The sequence below is a fragment of the Carcharodon carcharias genome, chromosome 2, assembly GCF_017639515.1.
Source record: "Carcharodon carcharias isolate sCarCar2 chromosome 2, sCarCar2.pri, whole genome shotgun sequence".
Lineage (NCBI taxonomy): Eukaryota > Metazoa > Chordata > Chondrichthyes > Lamniformes > Lamnidae > Carcharodon > Carcharodon carcharias.
The window spans coordinates 156,262,057-156,289,158 of NC_054468.1; the positions used below are offsets into that span (position 1 = coordinate 156,262,057).

General features: G+C 42.5%; 2 protein-coding genes across 12 annotated transcripts in view; one reads left to right on the forward strand and one right to left on the reverse strand.

Annotated features, from left to right (window-relative positions):
- Positions 1-10,388, reverse strand: part of zdhhc14 (zinc finger DHHC-type palmitoyltransferase 14) — a 253,360-nt gene extending 242,972 nt beyond the window's left edge. For 9 of the 10 annotated variants that reach the window (XR_005946467.1, XR_005946466.1, XR_005946468.1 and 6 more), the window contains exon 1: positions 9,120-10,388. Coding sequence is in view for 6 of the 10 variants with exons in the window: in XM_041216079.1 (XP_041072013.1) it covers positions 9,120-9,346 (227 nt within the window). In the remaining 4 variants the exon portion in view is untranslated. The remainder of the gene's footprint in view (positions 1-9,119) is intronic. The other variant, XM_041216088.1, reaches the window with a different exon arrangement.
- Positions 10,389-10,483: 95 nt separating this feature from the next.
- tmem242 (transmembrane protein 242) overlaps positions 10,484-27,102 on the forward strand; it is a 39,137-nt gene continuing 22,518 nt past the window's right edge. For both annotated transcript variants that reach the window (XR_005946471.1, XM_041216127.1), the window contains exons 1-2: positions 10,484-11,106; positions 20,682-20,782. Coding sequence is in view for 1 of the 2 variants with exons in the window: in XM_041216127.1 (XP_041072061.1) it covers positions 10,977-11,106; positions 20,682-20,782 (231 nt within the window). In the remaining variant the exon portion in view is untranslated. The remainder of the gene's footprint in view (positions 11,107-20,681; positions 20,783-27,102) is intronic.

Sequence of the window (27,102 nt, forward strand, 5' to 3'; positions counted from 1 at the left end):
TGGAGTGTGTAATGGATAACAGTAATGGCATTATTTAATTTAATATTTCCTTTGTCTTTTCATTATTTGGGTTTTATTAGCTACTCCCTTTAAAAGTGGGCACATTTGTTGTGAAACCCAGTGTTTTCTTCCCAGTGTTTTAAGAAAAGGTATTCACAATCCTTAACAGCTAACTCTCAGCTTATTTGACTAGTATCTGGGAAGTGCTTACTTGCCCATTTGCAATAAGGATGAGGTACTTGCCAAGAAACAGAAGGAAGAACTTACATTTATATAGCAACTTGCACGACCTCAGCATGACCATTAGTCACAACCAAATTTGTACTTTTGAAGCATAGTCACTGTTGTAATATAGGTAAATGGAGTAATCAATTTGTATACACATGACATTACAATAAATAACTGGATAATATGCTTTAGTCTTACTGGCTGACAAATAAATATTGACCACGGGATCTTTTACACCCACCCGATGAAGCAGATGGGGCCTCCATTTAACACGTCATTTGAAATACAACTTCTTTGACAGTGTAACATGAAATGGAGCTTCTGACCTACAGATGAGAGCCATTCCCCTGAACCACAGTTAAAACATTCTGCAACAACAACCTGCATTTATATAACATCTTTAACATAGTAACACATCTTAGGGTGCTTCACAAGAACATTAACAAATGATTTTGACACTGAGTGGTGTAAGGAGATATTGCATCAGATGGCAAAGCTTGGTGAAGGATTTAGGTTTTAAGGACCTTCTAAAAGGAGATGGAAAAGTTTGGGGGGTGGGGGGCATTTCAGGCCTTAGTGCCTTGGCTGCCAACGGTGGAACAATTACATTTGAGGATGCGCAAGAGGCAACAATTAGGAGGAATGCAGACAATTCAAAGGGCTGTAGAGCTGGAGGCAGTTTCAGGGATAGGTAGGGGAGGGGCCATGGAAGAATTTGAAAATCAGGACAAAAATTGAGGTGTTGCTTAACTGGGAGCCAGTGTAGGTTAGCAAGCTCAGAGGTGGATGGGTGAATGGGAATTAATCTGAGTTTGGATACAGATTTCTGATGAGCTGGAGTTAATGGATAGTGGAAGATGTCAAGAGCAATTACATATCTTTATAAAAGTTTAAAGAAAATAAGTTACTGGATTAATTAATATCTACCAACTCAACTTAATGATGTCACAATTGACTCCATAAAGTGAATGCCTGATAAATGACAGAAGGTTCAGGCTTTCAGGGCATTTCAGAGGAGTCGTAAACCATGGGGGCATCCTATTCTGGGTTCAGGAATCTTTCGACAGGTAAGTTTAAATGGTGTTTATATGGTGTATAACAATATGTTTGATTTAAGTATTGTTTAAGGCTTTGTACGGCTTTAAGACATATAACACTGGCAAGTCCTTGAAATTCTCAAAAAAAAAATCAGCAATTCAAAAATTCCTTTGAAAAACATTGCCCCTCACAAAAATATCAAATACAAACAGAAAAAGTCCTGATTGTATCAACAGAAGTAGGCTGAACACATGGACATAAATCTGTTTTGCCAGAAGGCCTCATTATGAATGTTTGTATGAGCTCCAAATTTTATTAATGGACTGAGTGAGGGAGCATGGAAGAGGTGGGGGTGAGAGCTAGAGAGCCCAACCACCTTGCATACAACTGGGCCACTATCCCAGTAAATGGAGGTGAGCCTTCTAATCTGCCAGACTTGCCATCCGCCCATCTCTGCTGCTGCCTCGAGTCTGCCTTGGGAGGTGGCAGAATCAACTCTAGCCTCTGCCCGCCTCCTCAGGATGAACACACAATGGGTGTGGACTACCAAAATGGAGACAGGATTGGGGAGCCAAGAAAATTCTCAACTCACACCTCAAAGACAAAAATTCAGTTCTCAAGTTCTATCTACACACATTGTCATTAATCCTATTAATTCAATAATTTTGGTAGATTAAGGAAAGGAAACAGGCCACTTTAAATGCAAAAAAGAATCCCAAAATATAAGAAAGCCGAAAATATATTATATTTCAAACCATTTTGCCTTACAAGGAGTTCTAGGATGAAAACCTAGAGATTTCTCTAGCATCTTTAAATGGCTTCATCATTCTACAGGTATGTGCGAGCCCTGATCCAGAGGTGCCCAACCCAAAATTTTGACACAACTATATTGTTCCTTACTTCCTGCAGAAAATAAGGTTTTGCTTCTCATTTCAATAAATAACATACTTATTTCTACAGATTACAGCCTGGTCATGTTTTGTAATCATTTTCCACAAGGCATAGCAGTGTGAAATACTTATGAAGTTTTGCCATGCAACATAAAGCTATTCGAATGCTTCTTTGTAAACTTGGATAAGAAGAAAATAAAAATGCTATGGAGGACAGGTGTTAAACCAGCAAAGCATAAAATTACCACTCCTTTCAGAAACTTGCCACGATGTGCATCATGTCCTATGACATTTTCACATTTCTTTAAATTGTTATACAAGACCCTTGTTTCAGAGAGCACAAGCAAAACCCAGGAGTTCTCAGCCACAACACTCGTACCCCACTGAGTAGAACAATCCAGCAGAACAAGTTTCTCTGGAGAAACAAAAAGTGAAAACATAAGTAATTCATGTCTTAGTTTTCCTTCCGGTCTCCCTCCAGAACTGAAACTCAACACTTTCCAACATGCACCAACAGCAAATTAAGACTATTTTTCATATTTCAACAAAGGGCCAAAATCCTGTCATTTCTTACCACTTGCATAGTGTAACAAAAATGCAACCTTATGCTAATCATTCATGAATTTAAGATGCCTCCTCCACTCCTGAAATATTCTCTAAAAAAATCGCACAAAAGACCTCTGTACTAATAGAACAGAAACAGGAACTGTGGTTCAATTGTTTCTGGTGGCTATTGTCATTAAGTTATGTTTAAATTATCAATTGCAAAAAACTAAAAAAGATGAAATTATCCTCCACCACTCTCTGGAGAAAAGAAGTTCCACAGACTTGCGACCCTCTCAAAAAAACAATTCTCCTCATCTCCATCTTAAATGGAAGACCCCTTATTTTTAAATTATGTCCACTAGTTCTAGTCTCTCCCATAATGGGAAACATCCTCTCAATATTCAACCCGTGAAGTCCCCTCAGGATGGTATGTTTCAATAAGATCGCCTCTCATTCTTCTAGACTTTTTCATTCAATGTAGTGTCAGTGACACACAAATTTAGTACTTTGTTGGCAATACCTTACCCCCACCCCCTCCACTCTTTTTAGGCTTTGTCTCCAACTCACCCATACATTGCACCAATCTCCAGCTGACCTGCTCCATATTCTCTATGGAACTTTGTAACAGGTCAGTTAGGGAATATAGCATACCAACATACAGGCAAATTTAGTCACTGGCCTTATCTCCCTGCCTTCTCTCCTTGACCAGGACCTTATGGGAAATTGCAGTACTCAATAGCATGGAGTGTTAGTAAAAGAACCCAGCGTGCCTGTATAGCCTGAACAATAATAAAAAACAATTAACATTTTTGTTTTCCAACAGACTGTGTCAATTTCATACCTTGCTGATTAAGAACAGTACTTTGTGATACTTCAAAACATATCTAAAGCAATATTAACCAAATAGAAGCACATTTATCAGCAGTAAGCAAGCTTAAAATGAAACACAGTCACACAGTGAAGTTACATTAGGTGTTAAGCAACTAGTGTGTTAGGGTATCATAAAAATCATAGGTTTGTTACAGCACAGGAGGCCATTCGGCCCATTGCCTGTGCCAGCTCTTGGAATGAACAATTCACCTGTCATTCCTCCAACTTCCCCACATAACCCCGCACATTCCTTCTTTTCAGATAATATCCAATTCCCTCTTGAAAGTCCACACAGAACCTGCCTCCACCTGATAACCGTATCAGGCAGTGCATTACAAATCTTAACCACTCGCTATGTGTAAACTGCTTCTATTGCCAATTATCTTAAAATCGGCGCCCCCTCGTTCTAAGTGCTGAGTGACTTCTGCAAAACCTAGGTTTAAAACTCAGCAACTTTTTTTTCTGGAGGGATGCTGCTAGAGAAGAGACCCGTTAACACCATTGCCCTCAACAATCAGGTGGTCACCAGATAATCACATTATCTCTGTTGGAGGGCAACATCAAGACAGCGGAGGTGGTGCACTATTTTCGATAGATGGGAGATAATGGTAAGTACATCCTTAAATGCAATTCCTGTGGGTGTGACTCCACACCAGAATATACAAACAAGGAGCAGGAGCAGACCATTCGGCCCATCAAGCCTGTTCCGCCATTTAATAAGATCATGGCTTATCTAATAGTAACTTCAAATCTGCACCCCACCTACCCCCAATAACCCATCACTCTCTTGCTTACCAAGAATCTATCATTCATGAAATTGGCCCGAGGTGTGCAAGAAATAAGTAATTTACCAGCATCGTCGTTTTTGTACATGGATTTTTAGGATGGATTTTAGTAAGGCACACTGAAAACTCTGCGTTCTTTCAAGATGGAAAATACCTATAACCACCAGTAAGGTTATGGTGATAAAAATGTGTAGGCTTAAAGAAAACAAGAGGATATCTACCGTAATTTTCCAAATCAAATATGCACTTTGCCCGAAAAACTTATCTAGGAGTTAGGACGTGTATTATACATGGTAACAAGGCAAAATGGGATTTTTTGCAGCCAGTTAAGAACAGATTTTGCAGGCATGTTTTCCAGACATGTCGTGAATGATAATGCATACTCACTAAGAATTTTGCATTTTGGTGGAATTTCTTTTGATTCTTCCTGTTTCTGAGCCATAAATGAGAATTGTCCTTGTTTTCATTAATCTTCAGCATTTATAAACTTAATTTTTGAAAGAAATGATCAGGAAGCTAAGTCTTAAGATTTTATACATTTATTTACATATATAAAAGCACACTTGGCAGTACCCAGAAATAAAAACTAGTTATCGCTACATTTAATATTCAAAGCTACAAATAGTTTTCACTGTAAATGGCATCACAGTAGACATCCACTTTATTTTCATTTGCACTGCAGCATCATCATCCAGAGGATGTTGTCTTCTGAGCCAACACTTCTTAAAGCCATTCTGGATCAGGGATAGATTAATGGCACCTTAGCCTTTTATGACTCATTGGTTAGTGAGCAAAAGATCTGGTTTCTTCTGATTGCCCCAACAGTACATACACATATGCTCCAAAGTAGAGCCACTCAATCCATTTTTGGCACATTTGCTGTTTAAATGGTTAGGTGCAGCTGACATTAATCACTTGCAACTGGCCTGTCATACCGCAGGAATGATGACAAGATCTGTGTGATTCTGTATGGGATTAGGTAGGTAGGTAGGTCAGCTGTTTCTCACGTGTCGGTGCAGACTCGATGGGCCGAAGGGCCTCTTCTGCACTGTGAGATTCTGTGATTATCATCTAGGATACCTCTGATGCATGACATTTGATGACACCTAAAACCATCAAGGGCCAGCATACAACATTCCCAAATCGGACCTTTGCTCCACGTTACACAACCAGTCCTTGGTCAAGCCTTCAAGTATCAAACCCTTTTCATGTTCACGAATGATCATACCTTATAGCCGTGCGATATTCTTTAGCAGTTTTATTTTTAAGATAAAATATGGTGGCATCCTTTCCCCATCTCCACATGCTCCAACTATCATGGTGAAGTTATTCTCTTTGATGCCAGTTGATTTTAAGGTGCTCCAATTTTTCTCCTTTTATAGCCATGGTTTGACTGAACAGAAACGTCAAATGTTTGGGGAGTCTGATCTGCATTAACAACGTGGAGGCACTATCATGTTGCTTACACAGCATTATATAAAGGACATGATGCTGGTACTCACATGGTTTTCAAAGTCATCAGGTGTATTGCGAGATCGAAATGCATCACATGTGTCTTTGCATGAAGAGGTCAAACCATTTCAGAGATGTTTTAAAGGTAATACAGGGGTCAAAACCTTTCATGATTTAAAGGGCTTTCAAACAAATTTTTACATTGCTGACTGCACATCAATTTGCTCAACGGTGGTGAATATATTCCAGAAATCGTTGCTTGAGCTGTGGATGCTGAGCCTTTCTTTCATGTCCAGGAGCTTTGATTTGCTTGCCTTGGGACTTCAACTTGTCCTTTGAGTTTCAAAATCTAGTGTTTGCCTTATTCACTTTGCTGCAACTCTGTTACCATGATTTTCAGGAAATTCCATCACCTTAAATTTCAAGGTTGCCATGTAACTTCTTTCCTCCGCTATGTTGATGGCTTAAATTTTAAACTCAAAACATTAGTACAAAGAATTCTGCTTTATGCATGTCACATTCTACATTCAATCAATCGATAAACATTGTGGCCTCATTCGATCTATTTGAGTATTGAGAACCGGCCACTTAAACTATGGTGGAAATGGGTCCTTTAGCTTAATCAGGCTTGATCACTACTTTTACCAATTGAGTGTCATTTTGACCACAGTATTGCAAAAGCCCAGGTGTATATTATGCATGGCGATAAGGCAAATTTGACTCTTCATTCACAAAAACCAGAGCATGTGTATATTTGAAGGCCTAATATATTCTGAGAGTTATGGTATTAGCAACACTGGGAGAGCTGAGTACAAGTTGATTGGATGCAACCACCAGTCCTTAAAATAGAAGTGAAGCAGATCTGCATCCACATCTCGATCTCCAGCACTTTCTCAAATCTCCATAAGGACCGTTATAAATCTTGTCTCACTAGGTACTTATGGTAGAGAAATTAAGTTCTGCTTTATGGTGGGGTTAGGTTTGTTTTTGGTTTAGGGTCAAGATATCTTTATTTGAAGAAGCTTTTTTCATTAATGGGAAGATTTAATTTGAAAGTGTGGGAGGGGAATATATTAGAGTGGTTAATATATTTCATGAAACTACCTGCCATCCTTGTTACTATGGTTGCCCTCCATACCACTATTAACCTTACCCTCCATAATTTTTGATGTCAAAGGTTCTGGACAGTCAAATTATTGTAAGGATTGTGCCATCTTTTAAATTTCAGTTTAACCACTGACTTCCAACAGTTTCAATAAGGGGACTAATATTTCTGCATGCCAAAAATATACCTATATCACTATAAGGGCCAGTTTCTAATAATGGAACAAATTTTGCTGTAGCAGTGTATCAAATGTTAACTGCTCTTAGTTGGACTTCCCCTTGCACATTAGGAAATCCCTACAAGGATTTTCTTGATAATTCAGGAGTGTTAACTTAAATTCTGTGACTGGCTGATTTTAAATTAGACTTTTCACCATTTGTGGTACAATGCTTATACTGAACTATATTTTGACTATACTCTGGATAGAAGTGACTGAAAGGTGACATGGTGGGAAATTGTGGTCTGGTCCTTCAGTAACCAAGTGTTTTATTGACCTTAAATGTTTAAAAGGAACCAAATGGTAAGAAGATAAACTGGAACTGAAATTCAAGCAGAACATGAAAACAGACTAGCTGCCATGCGAGAACTGAAAGATCAACATCTCAGTAGAATTCAAGAGGTTCAGACACAAGGCATGGAAACAATAGTGCTTTGAATCCTAAGGAAGACATCAGAGTACCAAGGCCACCATGTTTTCCATGCTTCCGCTAGGCACTAGCCCTGAAATGTCACGTGCTGATAAGGATCCAAGAGTGAAAAAAACAGGAGTCATGAAACACTACTTGGGCCGGCAGCTGGGTACTTAACATCTCTTGCAATTGGGCAGCTCAAATCACAACAGGGTAATGATTAGGTTAAATCAGTTTCCATAGGCTTTGTTATGTAGCAAGAGTGCTCTAAACACTTAAGGTGCAGAGAGAGGTATGATGACAAATGCAATGGTTCCTGAGGCACAGCCATTAGGGATAGTCACATGGAGATCATTCTTCTACCCAGGGCTGTTGTGCTTTGATACTACAGCTCAAACATGGTGTGTCCTGTCCTACTTATGCTGAATAAAATATAACCACGATCACCTATGAGGATATCACTTCAAATCACTTCAGAACTTGAGTAAAGGGGTTAAAGGTTCAGTTGATTCTGACATCCCCTAATTCCAAAAGCATTTATGCATTATGCTTTTGGCATGGCAAGTTGCTGAAAGTGCAAGTTGGTAACAGCGCAAATGCAACCTGGGCATCCAAATCTGAGTAAACAAAGCAAGCAAGTGTTTAACTGATCAGATTGAAGGATTGTGAAATTAATAATGCAAGAACTGAGAAGGAAGTGTAAATTAGAGTGGGTGAATTTAATGTCATTTGGGTACAGAAAGAAATAAAGGAAAAGCAAGAGTGGATTAAGAGGGAGGAAAAGCAAAGGAAAAATGAAAGCTTTTTAATTTGAAATTTGGCATTTTTAAAATCTCCAATAACTAAAGCCTTAAAGGAATGAGACTCCACAATTGTAATAGTTAATTTACAGAACCAGAGAGGCTTCTTCGCAGTAATTAAACTGATCACATCATTAAAAAAGGTACTCAGGTGGGAATGTACAAGACACAACTTATTGTGGCCAGATTACTTAGTATCTACTTCGCAAATAGAGCAACCTCACAAAGCTCAAAGCATTTCAAGCTTGAGCCAGTCAGCCACATGTGGTTTACGCTAAGCTAATGGCAAGAGCAGCACAACTGGGATAACCAATTTTGGATTTTTGAGTTTAACCTTATTTCCATCCCCTTGCCTGAAGCAACAACACTAGTTGCACATAAATAACGGCCAGTGACATTCACCTCACCATTGCTTTGACGCAGTTAGGGAATGTTTTACTCTGAGGAGACAACATGCATTTTTTCAACCCCATTGCAGAGTTGATGAGAAAACTTCGAACAAAAACACTATGCCATGGGTAACTGTAACATGTTTGGATCATTGGGTCACATGCACACTAGACTAGAAGACAATTCACACTTTTGACACCCTACAGAATACAACCTGTAACTGCAACAAAAATATTAAACCTGCTTGTGTGAGTTTTCTCAGTTTGAAACATATTTTACTGCAAACCAACAGATGTATTTACTATTATTCCACATCTAGGAAAATTAGATTTCAAGAGTTTTAAAAACCATAAAAACAAATGAAATTATGAATCAACATTACTTACTCGAATGCAAAGAAAAGTCCACTGGTGACCACAATTAAGACAAGTGTCAGATAGAAGACTCCAGTTTGCCTGGCCATCATGATCCTGCCATCGCAGTGAAATTTATTTCTTCCCGGGAAAACTTCCCATTTCCTCCGCGGAATTTTCTTCTTTTTGGGAGACTCCATGGGTGACGAACTCTGCGTAGTAATCTGACTGTATTCGCACTGTTTCATCGGGGGCGGCATCAATGCGTGGATTGTTATCTCTCAGTCCCGAAAGAAAGACAATTATTTAAAATAAGTGAATATTGGGAACACGATAATATCCCAACCCTGGATATGTACGGATTTCCTCGCCGCCTGTGTCGACTCGCATGTTAACATCCAGCACTATTATAGGTTTGTATTCATTTTCCTCGGGGCTCACATTTTGCTGTTTGTTCCAATTACATTTTGACTCCAAATCATTATTGAAATAAATCAAAACAACCCCTTTTTTCCTGATATCCAAACAGAATTGAATGTTCTGCCAATATCTGACGCACCTGATGTGAGTCCTACTTTAAATCAATTTGATTTTCTTAATAATTTTTCGGTTAATAAAATGTTAAAAACTGCCACATGAAATCGTTTCAATATTTCACCAATATGTGATTCTACATATTCAGGTTCACTCCAGAGCCTTTTACGAATTTAACAAACGAAACTTAAGAGGAACCCCTCACAATCCTGAGCCCTCGGGGACCGAACCATTTTCCTCGATGTTTATAAATAATGGGGATGTCTTCAAACAGCCGTTTCACAATTCGGTGTCCATGTGTGCGCCGATTGATGAATCGCTTCTCGGTCTTTCTCACCCATGGGCGTTATTTCCGCCCGCCTTGAAACTTAATGTGCCAGCAGTAAAGATGTTAACTGGTTTCAAAATGAAAACTGACAGACCTCAGGCCGGGGTTGTTTCCAGTTAGCCGCCGCATTTCCGAAGCGAATTTTCAGCACGAAAAATGGCTCCTGGAGAGCAGGGGGGAGGGGAGCGTGGGGGTTGGATGTTGAATCGTTGCTGCCTCCTGAACACGGACACACTCTGTAAACAACTCCTTCCGTTTTCACCGCAGCAGCGATCCGGCCCCGGGAAATGTCTTCTGTTTAAATATGACACAATCAAAAGGGGACTCTCCAAATATCCTCTTCAACTGAAGCTAACAGCAGCCTTCGGAGTAACCAATCAGAACAGCGTCCAAGACGGAAACCTGCTCGAAGGAAACAGTGATAAAAAGAGAAAGGAAACGGCGCCCACTGCCGCCACCTGACTCTCAAAGTCCAGAAGAACAGAGACAAACCGGACCCTGACTATCCAGCACAACACAGCAGCCCGGTCACCTATCCACAGCACACCGCTCTGCAGCATTCTGGGAGCCGTAGTCCATACAAGATGGCTCATACCCGAAGCTATTAGCCAAAAATCACGGGAAGACTACATTTCCCATGCTGCCGTGAGGCTGGTCATGTGATCTGGTATGAGCAGCTCATTAACCTCAGTCCGTGTGTGTGTGTGTGTGTGTGTGTGTGTGTGTGTGTGTGTGTGTTTGGGGGGTGGGGGACTTGGCTCCAGGTTATTATCGGTCACACATGAACATCGGTGCGCTTGTTCTGTCTGCCGAAGAACTGAAGGTTTCTTTGTAGTAGAGATTGATAGAAATGTAAAGTGGAGAATTGCAGCAATAACAAATAAATACAACGAGGAACGAGGGTTGATTGTTGTTAGCTCGTCAAAGAATGCGTGCTAGAAGTTGTCAGGTTGCATTCGAGATTTTTATGTTAAAGTAAACGGGCAAATAGTTAACTTTGGTTTCTGTCAAATCGGGGAAATTTAGAGATGGCGACTGATAAAACCACGGTCAGTCTGGGAGAGATTAAATGTGGTTGTGTTATGAGAGACCCCGTTCCACAGGCCCACAGCGAGACACTCGGGTCCACTGCGGAAAGTAAAATGCAGATGATTAAAGGTAAATGTATTTTATTTTATTTCAATACTTGTATGCTAAGATTTTCTCTTTTTGGAAGTTGCTTATATAAATGTTGAGCGTTTTTGTGTGTATTGGTTAGACCACAGCTTGAGTGCTGTATGGTTCTGATCACCTCGACGGCGCTGAAATCTGCAAATTTGAGGCAGTGCTTGCGCGTGATCACCTCGATGAGGCAGATGATGGACATTGGTTACTCATCGGAAAATGAAATAGATCCTCATAAATCGCTATCCTCAGTATCCTGCTCTGCTCGCCATCGCGCGTTTTGTGTTCCACTTTCTGTTGTGATGCAACAGGTAAGCATTGGCACTGAGCAACCACGCAGTCTGATAGAGATGATGCCAGCTTGTGGTCAAGATTTGGTCATTTGATGTAAACCCAATCTCCAACTTTAAATCATGGTTTCCTTGCTTGTGTTTGCTTGTTGAAGTACACTTTTGCTTTACGTTGTTGCTTTGCTATTTCTTCTGCTTTTGCTCTGGCATTCTCGTTGGATAACGGTGACGCTTAAAAATGGTCAGCAGCATACTGATGTCTTTCCGGTCAAAGAGTGTGCAAAGTAGAATACAAATGGATTGTTCAAAGGTTTTCCCCTCCGACATGCTAGCTCTCAGAATCACAGAATTGTTATGGCACAGAAGGAGGCCATCATGTCTGTGCCGACTCCCTGAAGGAGCATTTTACCTAGTGCCACTCCCCTGCCTACTCCCCATAATCTTGCACATTGTCTTTTTCAGATAATCCAATTCCTTCTAGCATGCCTTGATTAAACCTGCTTCTACCACATTCTCTGGCAAAGTGTTCTATTTTCCAACCACTCACTATTTGAAAAAGTTTTTCCCCATGTCTCCATTGCTTCTTTTGATAATCATTTTAAATCCGTGCCCCATTGTTCTCGATCCTTACACTAGTGGAACAGTTTTAACTACCTACTCTGTCCAGACCCCTCATGATCTTGAATATCTGTACCGGATCTTCTCTCAATCTTCTATCCAAAAAAATCAGCCTCAACTTCTCCAATCTATCTATGTAACCGAAGTTCCTCATCCCTGGGACCATTCTTGTAAATATTTTATGCACTGTCTCTAATGCCTAAAGTGTGGCATCCGGAACTGAATCCAATGCTCCGTTGAGGCCAAACCAGTGTTCTATACTGCTTTAACATCATTTGCTTGCTTTTGCACTATATACCCCTAATAAAGCCTAGGATACTGTGTTCTTTATTAACTGCAGTCTCAACCTGTCCTGCCACCTTCGACGATTTACGCACATATACACCCAGGTCTGTTTGCCCCTGCAGTCCCATTAGAATTGTATCCTTTGTTTTATATTGTCTCTCTTCATTCTTCCTGCAAAATGAATCACTTCACACTTCTTTACATTGAATTTCATTTGCCACTTGTCCATCCATTTCACCAACTTGCCTATGTCCTTTTGAAACAAAAATAAAAATACCTGGAAAATCTCAGCAGGTCTGGCTGCATCTGTGGAGAAGAGCACAGTTAACGATTCTAGTCCACATGACTCTTCAACAGAACTAAGGAAAAATAGAAAAGGGGTGAAATATAAGCTGGTTTAAGGGGGGTGGGACAAGAAAAGCAGGATAGAGGGCCAGTGATAGGTGGAGATAACCAAAAGATGTCACAGACAAAAGGACAAAGAGATGTTGAAGGTGGTGATATTATCTAAAGGAATGTGCTAATTAAGGGTAGAAAGCAGGACGAGCAAGGTACAGATAGCCCGAGTGGCGTGGGGTGAAGGAATTGAAAAAGGCTAAAAGGTAGAGATAAAACAATGGATGGAATACATTTAAAAATAATGGAAATAGGTGGGAAAAGAAAAATCTATATAAATTATTGGAAACAACAAAAATAGGGGGAAAATCAGAAAGAGGGTGGGGATGGAGGAGAGAGTTCATGATCTTAAAATTGTTCAACTCAATATTCAGTCCGGAAGGCTGTAAAGTGCCTAGTCGGAAGATGAGGTGCTGTTCCTCCAGTTTGCGTTGAGCTTCACTGGAGCAATGCAGCAAGCCAAGGACAGACATGTGGGCAAGAGAGCAGGGTGGAGTGTTAAAATGCCAAGCGACAGGGAGGTCTGGATCATTCTTGCGGACAGACCGAAGGTGTTCTGCAAAGCGGTCGCCCAATCTGCATTTGGTCTCTCCAATGTAGAGGAAACTGCATTGGGAGCAACGAATGCAGTAGACTAAGTTGGGGGAAATGCAAGTGAAATGCTGCTTCACTTGAAAGGAGTTTTTGAGCCCTTGGACGGTGAGGAGAGAGGAAGTGAAGGGGCAGGTGTTGCGTATTTTGCGTATGCATGGGGAGGTGCCGTGGGTGGGGGTTGAGGAGTAGGGGGTGATGGAGGAGTGGACCAGGGTGTCCCGGAGGGAACGATCCCTATGGAATGCCGCCGGGGGGTGAAGGGAAGATGTGTTTGGTGGTGGCATCATGCTGGAGTTTGTCGGAAATGTTGGAGGATGATCCTTTGAATGCGGAGGCTGGTGGGGTGATAAGTGAGGACAAGGGACATGTTTCTGGGAGGGAGAAGAAGGCGTGAGGGCAGATGTGCCAGACATGGTTGAGGGCCCTGTCAACGACCGTGGGTGGAAAACCTCGGTTAAGGAAGAAGGAGGACATGTCAGAGGAACTGTTTTTGAAGGTAGCATCATCAGAACAGATACGACGGAGGCTAAGGAATTGAGGGGGGGGGGGTGCGCGTGGAACAGGTGAATCTGGATAGAAGGCAAGCGATAGGTGGAGTCAGGAGAGATTGCAAAAGATGTCATAAACAAAAGGGCAAAGGGGTGTTAATGTGGTACTGGTTAAAGGAGGTGCTAATGGTGACATTAGGAGTAGAAAGCAGAATGTAATAATGGCATAAGCACTCCGGAAAGAACAACATGAGCAAGTGACAGATGGCCCTAGTGGGGGTCAGGTAGGGGGAGGGGACGGTGATGGAGGAAAACAATTGAAAATAGGTTAAAAACTGGGGATAAAACAGTGAATAAAAATGGAAATACATTTTAAAAAATAATAAAAATAAGTGGGGGAAAAAACATTTAAAAATAAAAATGAATATTGACAAAAGGGAATCAAAAAAGGGTGAGGATGGAGGAGAGCATTGCTGCTTCACTTGAAAGGAGTATTTGGGCCCTTGAACGGTGAGGAGAGGGGAAGTAAAGGGGCAGGCATTGCACCTTCTATGATTGCATGGGAACGTGCCATGGGAGGGGGTTGAGGTGATGGAGGAGTGAACCAGGGTGTCCCGGAGGGAATGGTCCCTACAGAATGCCGACGGAGTGAGGGGGAGATGTGTTTGGCAGTGGCATCATGCTGGAGTTGGTAGAAATGGCGGAGGATGATCCTTTGAATGCGGAGGCTGCTGGGGTGAAAAGTGAGGACAAGGGGGACTCGATAATGGTTCTGGGAGGGAGAGGAAGCCGTGAGGACGGAGGCACAGGAGATGGGTCGGACACGGTTGAGGGCCCTGTTAAGGAAGAAGGAAGACTTGTCAGAGGAACTGTTTTTGAAAGTGCATCATCAGAACAAATGCAACGGAAGCGAAGGAACTCAGAGAATGGGATGGAGTCCTTACAGGAAACAGGGTGTGAGGAGCTGTAGTCAAGGTAGCTGTGGGAGTCGATGGGCTTGTTTTGAATATTGATGGCCAGTCTATCACCTGAAATTGAGACAGAGAGGTTGAAGAAGGGAAGGGAAATGTTGGAGATGGGCCTTGTGAAAGTGAGGGAGGGATGGAAATTGAAAGCAAAATTGATAAGTTTTTCCAGGTCCAGACGAGAGCATGAAGCAGCACCGAAACAGTCATCGAAGTACTGAAAAAAGAGTTGTGGGAGGGGGCCTGAGTAGGACTGAAACATGGAATGTTTCACATATCCCATAAAGAGACAGGCATAACTGGGGCCCATAGCCACACCTTTTATTTGGAGGAAGCGAGACAAGTTTAAGGGCTAATTGTTCAGTGAGAGAACAAGTTCAGCCAGGCGGAGAAGAGTGGTGATGGATGGGGATTCTTCGGGCTTCTGTTCAAGGAAGAAGCGGAGACCCCTCAGGCCATCCTGATGGGGAATGGAGGTGTGGAAGGATTGGACATCCATGATGAAGAGGAGGTGGTTAGGGCCATAAGAGGAATCAGATTTAGGTGGGAAGGGACTGATAAGGGGAGAGAGAATGGAGTCAAGATAGGAAAAAATGAGTGGGGCAGGAACAGGCTTACACGATTACTCTACCGGGACAGTCCCCTTTGTGGTTTTTAGAGAGGAGGTAGAAGTAGGCTGCCCGAGGTTGGAAGCTGTGGAGGGAAGATCTCCAGAGGAGATGAGGTCATTTACAATGGTTTGGTGTCCGATGGTGGGGTCATGGTCCAGGGGCAGGTAGGAGGAAGTGTCTGAGAGTTGGTGCTCAGCCTCTGCGAGGCAAATGCCAGTATACCAGACAACAACAGCACCACCCTTGTCAGCAGATTTGATAACAAAGTCAAGGATGGATCTGAGAAAACAGAGTGTGGCAAGTTCAGAAGGAGACCGGTTAGAGCGGGTGAGAGGAGCAGAGAAATTGTGACGGCCGATGTCATGCCGACAGCTCTCAATGAAAAGATCAAGGCCAGAGGGAGGGGCCCAGGTGGATAGAGAATACTGGAGGCGGGTGAAAGGATCCATGGAACGGGGGGAGGACTCCTGCCCAAAGAAGTGAGCACAGAGACGAAGGCGGCGGAAGAGGAGCTCGGTATTGTAATGAGCCCAGAATTCATTGAGGTGAGGGAATAAGGGAATATGAAACCGATACCTTTGCTGAGTACTGAACATTCAGCACCAGAGAGGGGAAGGTCAGGGGATATGATGAATACATGGCAAGGGCAGGAATTAGAAGACGGGATGGGGTCAGAGGGACGGGAAGAGGTGGAGGGTCCTGGATGGGCATCAATGAGTTGTTGGAGCTTGTGTTCCTTAACACCTGAAAGAAAGAGATATAGTTTCTTGTTAAGGCATCGGATGAGACAAAGCATAAAATGAAACTGGGGGCAAGGACAGCTTTGAGATAGGGTGAGTCGGTGCTGCTGGAGGGAGGTCGAGTGTGTTCATATGGCGGCGCATGGCACTGAGTGCGGATCTCAGGATGTGGCAAGGACAGCAGTCCGAGGAGTGTTGTATATCCCAGAGACACCTGTAATCCTGGGAGGATTTGAAACATGAGGGATGGAACTTCAGCTGGAATCCTCATGGGTAAGTCAGGGATGGGGACAGTCACGGAGGAAGGAAACGTGGCTATGAAAGTGATTTTTAGTAAACACCTTGTCAAACACCAGGAGGGAAATGGAAAGCGATGAAGGCGAACAGGGCAAAAGAGACAAGCGGAAATCCTGTCAGCGAGAAGAGGAGTACTTCTTCAAGTTAGGCATTCCTGGAAGAGAAGTGGCAGTGAGTTAAACATTAAGATAAAGACAAAACACTGAGGATGCTGGAAATCTGAAACAAAAACAAAAAATGCTGGAAAAACTCAGCAGGTCTGACAGCATCTGTGGAGAGAAAGACAGAGTTAATGTTTCGAGTCCATATGACTCTTCAGAGCTAAAGGGAAGTAGAAATGTGGTGAAATGTATACTATTTAAGGGAGGGTGGAACAGGTGAAGTGTATAGAAGGCGAGCTATAGATGGGTGGAGGCAAAGGAGAGATTGCATAAGATGTCATAAACGAAAGATCAAAGGGGTGTTGATGGTGGTGGTGCTGGCTAAAGGAGGTGCTTATGATGACATTAAGAGTAGGAAGAGTAGAATGTGAAAATGGCCGGACCAGGGTAAGCACTCTGGAAAATGACAGGTGACCCTAGTGGGGATGAGGTAGGGGGAGGGGACGACGGTGGGAAAAAAAATCGAAAATAAGCTAAAATCTGGGGCTAAAAAAATGAGCGAAACTGGAAATAACTTTTTTTAAAATAATTTAAAAAGTGGGGAGAAAAAATGAATATTTAAAAAAGCTGATCCAAAACAGTTGAGGATGGAGGAGAGAGTTCCTGGTCTGAAGTTATAGAACTTAAATGTTATGTCTGGAAGGCTGTAAAGTGCCTAATCTGAAGATGAGGTGTTATTCCTGCAGTTTGCGTTGGACTTCACTGGAACATTGCAGCAGGCCAAGGACGGACTTGTGGGCATGAGAGCAGGCTGGTGTGTTGAAATGGCAAGCGAAAGGAAGGCCTGAGTCATGCTTGTGGACAGACCGAAGGTGTTCCGCAAAGTGTCACCCAGTCTGCGTTCAGTCCCTCCAGTGTGGAGGAGACCGCATTGGGAGTAGCGAATGCAGTAGACCAAATTGAGGGAGGTGCAAGTGAAATGTTGCTTCACTTGAAAGGAGTGTTTGGGCCCTTGGACGATGAGGAGGGAGGAAGTAAAGGAGCAGGTGTTACACCTTCTGCGATTGCACGGGAAGGTGCAGTGGGAGGAGGTTGAAGTGTTGGGGGTGATGCAGGAGTGGACCAGGGTGTCCCAGAGGGAATAGTCCCTACGGAATGCCCACAGGGGGTTGAAGGAAAGATGTATTTGGTGGTGGCATCATGCTGGAGTTGGCTGAGGATGCTCCTTTGAATACAGAGGCTGGTGGGGTGAAAAGTGAGGACAAGGGGGACCCTATCATGGTTCTGGGTGGGAGAGGAAGGTGTGAGGGCAGAGGCGCAGGAGATGGGTCAGACATGATTGAGGGCCCTGTCAACCGCTATGGGGGGGGAAACCTCAGTTAAGGAAGAAGGAAGACATGTCTGAAGCACTGTTTTGGAAAGTGGCATTCTATGATGTCTGGAGCTTGCTCGGGGACAGTGTTCTTGCAAGGGTACAATGTAAGATAGTGTTCCACCCACCTCCAACTGTTTATTGCAGTTGGTGATGAGCTCCCCTGCCTTTGTTTTCAATGGAGCTGATTTTTTTGCTGATTGACCCGTTGTCTCTTTGATCCCTTCCCGCATGCTGCTAACATGCCCTGTGTCAAAGGACATCTGATTATCCTAGCAAAGTTGTGGTTATTGGTGCACTGCCTAGCACTCTGTTGGACTTCACTTTGAGCGGTGATTGGTGCATTCTGAGTCTTCTCGCTTGGGTCTGTTGTAATTAATGTAAGTGGGCTGCTTGGCTTCAATGACAGGTTCCGTCATAATGATGTTAGCCTCAAACTAGTCATAATAGTTTTCTGCTCTTGCTTCTCATGTGTTGAGAGTGCCGTATTGCAGACGGTATCCTAAAGTATATTCCATTTCATTTCTGCACTCTGTGTGGGAATGCCGGAAAGCACCTCCTCAATTTAGTTGAGGAACTGTAGGCAGCATGGCTGATAATACAAGGATAGCATTTCTGCTTTGAAAGAGAAAAACTGCAAGACATCCTGACCCTGGTGCACATCTAAACATGTCATCTTTCTGGTAACTCCTGCAACTGAGCCAGTACCAAACATAGTGCTTTGTGTTCCTTTGGACTCAACTGGGAAGGGCGAGAGAGGGACCCTGATGTTTGGACAGCCCAGGGTCTCCAAATATTTTGCCCAAGCTTGCGTCCTGGGGAAGACATTCCAGTTTCACTGCAGATCTTTAACACGACATGGGAGACAGCAGTTATCTCGGTTAGCGCTGCAGTAGCTACGTGTGTTAAGAAAGCTGTTCAGAGAGTTACGTCTGCTGATGATCAGGACCAGCTGGTGCCAATGCCCTGATCCTGGATGTATCCAGGACACCTTGTGTTATGGTTTGTTATGAAACAAGGTATTAGTTACTCAAGGCTTGTGATAACAACAAAGCTGGAGCTGTCTCTGTCCATTCTCATTTAACTTTCCCAGGCCATGATGTGCGAGGCAGGAGGGCCATGCCTCATGGTCCATGCTCACTCTTGTGTTGAAATCCCCAGTAGGTAAAAATGTTCTGACTTGGGGATTCTGTTGATAGCAGTGTTGAGCTCCTCATAGAACTGGTCTTTCGCCTCTGTAGAGGAGAACAGTGGTGGGGGGAGTCCTACACCTTGCACACACATTTCCTCTGATTTCTCCCTCTGCCGCATGAAAGTGCAAATGTTTTTCTTGCCGCTCTGTGAGCCTGCCCTCTTGAGGGGGTGCTATGTTCAGCCTATCAAGTTCCATGTTAATCATAGCTGCCTTACACGTGTTATCGATCAGTTGCAAGTCATCTGTCAATCCCATGTACAAGGCCTTGAAGTTCCAGCTTGTCAATTGAAGAGTTGACATCTTTTTATTTGTTTCATTTGTTTGCCTGGTATGATAGATTCTGTCCACTTGTAGAGCAGAGACTCTAAACTCCAACAACCCATTGAAACAGATAGACCTTGGCAGATCAGCACCTTATTAGTCTGGGGCTGCCTGACTTGAGGTGAGCGGTAACTGACTAGTGGGAACCAATGGTCCCTCTCGTTGACAGAGACAGCTCATAAAACCAATTTTACTACTCCAGTTGAGTTGGGGTGAACGCTCTTAACTGCTGTCTCCCATATTGTGCTAATGCTCTGCAGTGTACTCCAGTTTCAAGCACAAACTTGAGCAAAATGTTTGGAGACCCTGGGCTGTCCAAGCATCAGGGTCCCTCTCTTGACCTCCCCAGTTGAGTCCAAAGGAACGCAAAGCACTGTTTGGTACCAGCTTGGTGGCAGGAGTTACCAGAAAGATGACATGTTTAGATAGATTCGTTTAGCCTTTTGTCGTGGTTTATTCCCAAGCCCTCCACTCTCCTAAGGTATCCACAAGGCAATGGAGCTATTTGCCCATAGCTGGGAGTTTGGTTCAGGAGAGCATATCCACTGCTGGTGGGCCTACACATTGCATGTCTGGGGCCAAACCTCCTCTGAGTTTCGCTGAAGCTTTAGCCTGGGGCCAATAGAGACCCAGTTTCCGTGTGTCAACATGAGGAGGCACAGCTGATGACTTGCTGATGGAGAGGCTATGTACTGACAGGGAGAGACTTGCATATTTGGCCCCCTCTTTTGCATTATTGGCTAGCAGTGTAGGATGAAAATGAAACTAGCACACAGCCATGGAAAGCAGGCTAACTCTTTTCACCCACACATTGACCTGTTAGACATACCAAGACTCATATATCCTTAATGTGTGGTGCCCAAAAATGTTCATAGTACTCTAGGTGTTTTCTAACCAGGGCTTTGTGTAACTCTGTATGACTTCTACCCCTGCCTTGCAATTTTGCAATCTGGCTTAACCTAATTTAGTGTTTCCATCACTGCCCCAATTTAGCCTGGCACCTTCCTTGTTTTACAAGTTTAATAACATGCGTTTACAACCTTGAGTTTCTTTTAATGTACTGAATAGACAAAATAGTAATGGTAAAATCAAAGCTTCTGTGAAATTTAGCATTCCTAAATTGCTTAAAATTCAGTATCACAGCATGAGAAAATACATTTTCATTGCAATTCTTGGGGTCTGTACTGTTTAGATACTCACAACCATCGTTTCCATTAATTCATCTATTATCTATCTTATTCTCTAAAATGTACAACATGAGAAAATTATCTTAAATATTTTATGGTATTTTGCTAGGTAGTCTGTTCCTTGGTTCTGTAGCTACTGCTGGGATGCTAGCAGGTTTTGGCACAACTCTTGCAATGGCAAAAAAGAAAAATCCTGGATGGTTCAATAAGGTAAGCTAGTATATTCAATATTTTAGGTTTCACAGATTGTAACATATAGTTGCTACAGGATCAATAACTGACAAAATAAACCAAATGCATTGTGCTGAAATAGTGACTCATATTCCTGATATAATGAGTTGTAGGATGTTGGTTTCACTACGCTAAGCTCAATCAATTTTATTATATTATTATATCCTCTTTCATTAATTGGTCAATAAGTTATAGCTACATTTCATGGTAAGAGGATGTAGCATTTGAATCATGGAACTTCATCCTTCAGTTGTTGTCTACTGATCTCTTTGAACCATGATAACGTCCTATCTCTGCACAGCTTTCATCCCAAAATAAAAATGAATAAGATAAAAGCAAAATACTGCAGATGCTAGAAATCTGACACAAAAACAGAAAATGCTGGAAAAACTCAACAGGTCTAACAGCATCTGTGGAGAGAAAAAAAGAGTTAATGTTTAGAGTCTGTAATAACTCTTCTTCAGAACTAAAGAGAAGTAAAAATGTGATGCCATTTATGCTGTTTAAGGAGTTGGAGCAGATGAAGCTGGGCAGAAGGCCAGCGATAGTTGGGGGCAAAGGAGAGATTGACAAAGATGTCATGAACAAAAGATCAAAGAGGGTGTTAATGATAGTGGTACGGGCTAAAGGAGGTGCTGATAGCGACATTAAGATAAGAAAGTAGAATGTAAGGACTTCTTGTAAGGACTCCATCCCATTCTCTCAGTTCCTTTGCCTGTCACATTTGTTCCGATGATGGCACTTTCCAAAATGGTGCTTCTGACATGTCTTCCTTTTTCCTTATCTGAGGTTTCCCATCCACTGTGGTTGACCCATCTCCCACGCCTCTGCCCTCACACCTTCCTCTCCCTCCCAAAACCATGACAGGGTCCTCCTTGTCCTCACTTTTCACCACCAGCCGCTGCATTCAAAGGATCGCCCTCCACCGTTTTCGTCAACTGCAGCATGATGCCACCACCAAATACATCTTTCCTTCGGCATTCCATAGGGACTGTTCCCTCCGGGACACCCTAGTCCATTCCTCCATCACCCCCAACACCTCAACCCCTCCCATGCTACCTTCCTATGCAATCGCAGAGGGTGCAGCACCTGTCTCTTTTCCTCCTCCCTTCTCACCGTCCAAGGGCTAAAACACTCCTTTCAGGTGATGCAGCGCTTCACTTGCACCTCCATCAATTTAGTCTACTACATTCGCTGCTCCCAATGCGGTCTCCTCTACGTTGGAGAGACCAAATGCAGACTGGGCGACCGCTTTGTGAAAAGCCTTCAGTCTGTCCGCAAGCATGACCCAGACCTCCCTGTTGCTTGCCATTTCAGCACACCATCCTGCTCTCATGCCCACATGTCCGTTCTTGGCCTGCTGCAATGTTCCAGTGAAGCCCAACGCAAACTGGAGAAACAGCACCTCCTTCTGATTAGGCACTTTACAGCCTTCCGAACTTAAAAATGAGTTCAACAACTTCAGACCATGAACTATCCTCCATCCTCACCCCTTTTTGATCCCCATTTTTTAATATTCATTTTTTTATTTTATTTTTTATCCACTTAATTTTATTTATTTTCATTTTTATTCCATGTTTATCCCCACCTTTTATCCTATTTTCGATCTTTTTTCCTATCACCGTTCCCTTCCTCCACACCACCCCCATTAGGTTTGTTGGAGATTGATCACACCGAGGCATCATTAGTACATAGAAACCCCATTTATTACTTGTGCACAAGGGAGAACAATACAATGAGAGCTATTGTGCCGTCTTACAGCAGAATACACAAAGACATGCTTAAAAGTATTTTACAACCAATCAGTAAATTTTGTACATCTCAATCCACTTAGTTGCATAAGTTTACTGACCAATCCATGTTCCAGTAAATTTCCATTCCTACACCACAAGTGCAATTGTTTATAATTTGACTATCACAACTTTGATTGCATTCGGCCCAAGAGAGAGGCACATGGAATGTCTCAAGGCCCATCCTGCTATCGTGGTCAGACAAGATGCTATTGTTCTTCAAGGTTGCAGTGTTTTTCTCTTAGGCCCAAGTATTTAATTCAATTGCTCCATTAACCCTTTCAATACTGAGTGGGCCCCCCGATAGTTGTCTTTACGCCACCACAGGGTCATCTGTCACTTGTTCATGTTGTTCTTTCCAAAGTGCTTACCCTTATCCTGCAATTATCACATTCTGCTTTCTTACCTTAATGCCACCATCAGCACCTCCTTTAGCCCATACCACTACCATTAACACCCCATTTGTCCTTTTGTACATGACATCTTTGTCTAACTCTTCTTTGTCCCCAGCTATCGCTGGCCGTCTAACCAACTTCACCTGCTCCACCCCCCTTAAACAGTATAAATTTCATCACATTTTTCTTTAGCTCTGAAGAAGAGTCATACGGACTCTAAACTTCAACTCTGTTTTCTCTCCACAAGATGCTGTCAGACCTACTGAGTTTTTCCAGCATTTTCTGTTTCAGTTAAAAATTAATAAGGTGGGAGATGCAGAATTTAAGATTCATAATCAGCTGGACAATGGACTCTATTTTTGCTGCATAAATAAAATTTTTGAGACCCAGGTAACCATAATTGGGGAAACTCAATATTTATTTTGATTTAGTTTTTCAAAGAAAAAACCTTCAAAGTTTCTCTTGTTGTAAATGGACTAAGTTCACAACCTTTATTGCATATTGGAGCATCGTTTTATTTACTATTGTATTTTTCTCACTTTTTTCCAAACTGACACCACTGAGAGTGGCTGGATTGCTTATTGGATGGCCTACAGTGTTTTCTTTACAAATTTATGCGAAGTGGAAATATTTTCACACATAGAGAATGGTCAGTTTTGCCTCCTAAGAAAATAAGTTGTTTTTGAAATACCACAGGACATTTCTTCTTTAATTTTATGGAATTTGTAATTTTTTAGTGTAATATGGTAGGAAAAGGGTTTATACATTTTTTTAAAAATTCATTAGTGGGACGTGAGCATCGCTGGCTAGGCCAGCATTTATTGTAGTTCCCTAATTGCCCTTGAGAAGGAGGTGGTGAGTTGCCTTCCTGAACCCACGGTGCTGTTAGGGAGGGAGTTCCAGAATTTTGACCCAGCGACAGTGAAGGAACAGTGTTACATTTCCAAGTCAGGGTGGTGAGTGGCTTGAAGGGGAACTTCCAGACGGTGGTGTTCCCATGTATCTGCTGCCTTTGTCCTCCTAGATGGTCCAGGTGGTAGGTTTGGGCGATGCTATTTAAGGAGCCTTGGTGAGCTCCTGCAATACATCTTGTAGATGGTACACACTGCTGCCACTGTGCATTGGGGGTGGACAGTGTGAATTTTTGTGGATGGGGTGCCAATCAAACAGGCTGCTTTGTCATGGATGGTGTCAAGCTTTTTGAATGTTGTTGGAGCTGCACTCATCCAGGCAAGTGGGGAGTATCCCATCATACTCCTGACTTGTGACTGGTGCCCTGTGGATGTTGGACAGGCTTTGGGGAGTCAGGAGGTGAGTTACTTGCCACGTGATCCCTAGCCTCTGACCTGCTCTTGTAGCCACAGTATTTCTTTGGCTAGTCCAGCTCAGTTTTTGGTCAATGGTGACCCCCAGGATGTTGATAGTGGTGGGATTCAGTGACGTAAATGCCATTGAATGTCATGGGGCGATGGTTGGATTCTCTCTTGTTGGAGATGGTCATTGCCTGGCACTTGTGTGGCATAATGTTCCTTGCCACTTGTCAGCCCAAGCTTGGATATTGTCCAGGTCTTGCTGCATTTGGACATGGACTACTTCAGTATCTGAGAAGTCACGAATGGTGCTGAACATTGTGCAATCATCAACGAACATCCCCACTTCTGACCCTATGATGGAAGGAAGGTCACTGATGAAGCAGCTGAAGATGGCTGGGCCAAGCACACTACCCTGAGGAACTCCTGCACTGATTTCCTGGAACTGAGATGATTGACCTCGAACAACCACAACCATCTTCATGAAACAGGAAGAGTTTCAAAGAAAACCTGCATTTTGAACCAATGGTTTTATTTGTTAATAGCAAAATGAGTTGTATCCTCCAGGAGAGAATTATGTTTGCTTTAAACCATCAGAATGTACTTGGGAGGAGCTGTCTCCAAGGTTCCAATTATACAAATGTGAAAATAACTCAGTTCCAATTATACAAATGTGAAAATAACTCAAGTTTAAACTTAATTTTTTTGCATGTAATGCTCACTTACATTAAGTACTATGATGTGGCAAACTGAGGGCATTGTCAACTGTTGAAAACAATTCTCCAATTTCAATTTTATTTCCTTTCCAGTACAAAGTTCCTGGATGTGAAATTTTGTTCCTGTGGTAATGTTACTGACTAGAAATCCAGAGGCCTAGACTAATGCTCTGGAGTCATGAGTTCAAATCCCACAATGGCACCTGGGGAATTTAAATTCAATTAATTTATAAATCTGGAATAAATTGTTAGTCTCTTTAATAACAATCGTGGAACTGCTGGGTTGCCACAAAAACCCATCTGGTTCATTAATGTCCTTTTTAGGAAAAAAAACCTGCAATACTTAGCTAGTCTGGGCTACATATGACTCCAGACCCACAGCAATGTGATTGACTCTTAACTATCTTCTAAATGATCTAGCAAGCCACTCAGTTGTATCAAACCACGGTAAATGTACCTACATCACATGGAACACAGTGGTTCAAGTTGACCTTTCACCAATAGGAACAGTTAAGAGTCAATCACCGCGCATGATTTTGAACATCTCTATCAAATCTCTTCCCAATCTTCTCTTCTCTAAGGGAAACAGCACCAGCTTCTCCAGTCTGATCTCATACCTAAAGTCCTTCATCCCAGGAACAATTCTTGTAAATCTTTTCTGCATCCTCTCTAATGCCTTCATATCCTTCCTTAAAAGTGTCGTGCCTAGAATTGGACATAATTCTCCATGAACCAATGTTTTATAAAGGTACACCATAACCTCCTGGTTTTGTACTCCATGAACCAATGTTTTATAAAGGTTTACCATAACCTCCTCGTTTTTGTACTCCATGCCTTTATTTATAAAGTCCAGGGCCCTGTGTGCCTTATTAACCGCTTTCTCAATGTGTTCTGCCATGTGTCCTATTCAATGATTTGTGCACTTATGTCCCTGGATCCCTCTGCTCCTGCACACCCTTTAGAATTTATTCTTTTTGTTTTATATTATCTCTCCTCATTCTTCCTCCCAAAATGTATCACTTTGCACTTCTGTCCATTAAATTTCATCTGCCATGTATCCACCCATTCCACCAGCCTGTCAATGTCCCCTTGAACTCCATCTCTGTCATTCTAACAGTTCACAATATTTCCAAGTTTTGTGTCATTCGCAAACGTTGAAATGGTGCCCTGTACGCCCAAGTCTAGGTCGTTAATATCACTCACGAAAAACAGTGGTCTAAGGATGGGATCCGCCACAGGGGAGGCAGCAGGCCAGCCAAAACTCCATAGACTTTCGGCAGGACTGGAAGATCCAGGTGATGGGCAGGGCCAGAAAATCCTGGCCTTAGTACTAACTCACGGGGAACCCCACCTTCCACCAGTCCAAAAAGCAACCGTTCACTGTTGCTACTCATTTCCTGTTACTCAGCCACTTTGGTAAATATGCTTCCATTTTTATTCCATAGGCTTCAACTTTACTAGAAAGCCAGTTATATGGCACTTTATCAAGTTCCTTTTGGAAGTTATGTACACCTCAACCACGTTACCCTCATCAACCCTCTTATCACAAAAAAGTTCAAGCAAGTTAGTTGAACACGATTTGCCCTTAACAAATCCAGCATGACTTTCCTTAACTAATCCACAATTGTCCAAGTGATGGTTAAATTTGACCCAGATTATCATTTCTAAAAGCTTTTCCACCACTAAGGTGAAACTGATTAGCCTTCCGTTGCTGGGTTTTTCTTTAGTCTTTTTGGAACAAGGGTGGGACATTTGCAATTCACTAATCCTCTGGCACCATCCCTTTTTCTAAAGTGGATTAGAAGATTATAGCCAGTGCCTCTGCAATTTCCACCCTTGCTTCTCTCCGTATCCTCTAATGCATCCGATTTGGTCTTGATGACTTATCAATTTTAAGTACAATCAACCTTCCTAATATCTTCTCTTTATCAATTTTTGCCCCATCCAGTGTATCAACCAGCTCCTCCTCCACTGTGACTTTGGAAGCATCATCATTGGTAAAGACCGATCCAAAGTACTCACTTAACACCTCAGTCACATGCTCTGCCTCTTTGAAAAATCTTCTTTTTGGTCCTGAATGGGCACCAT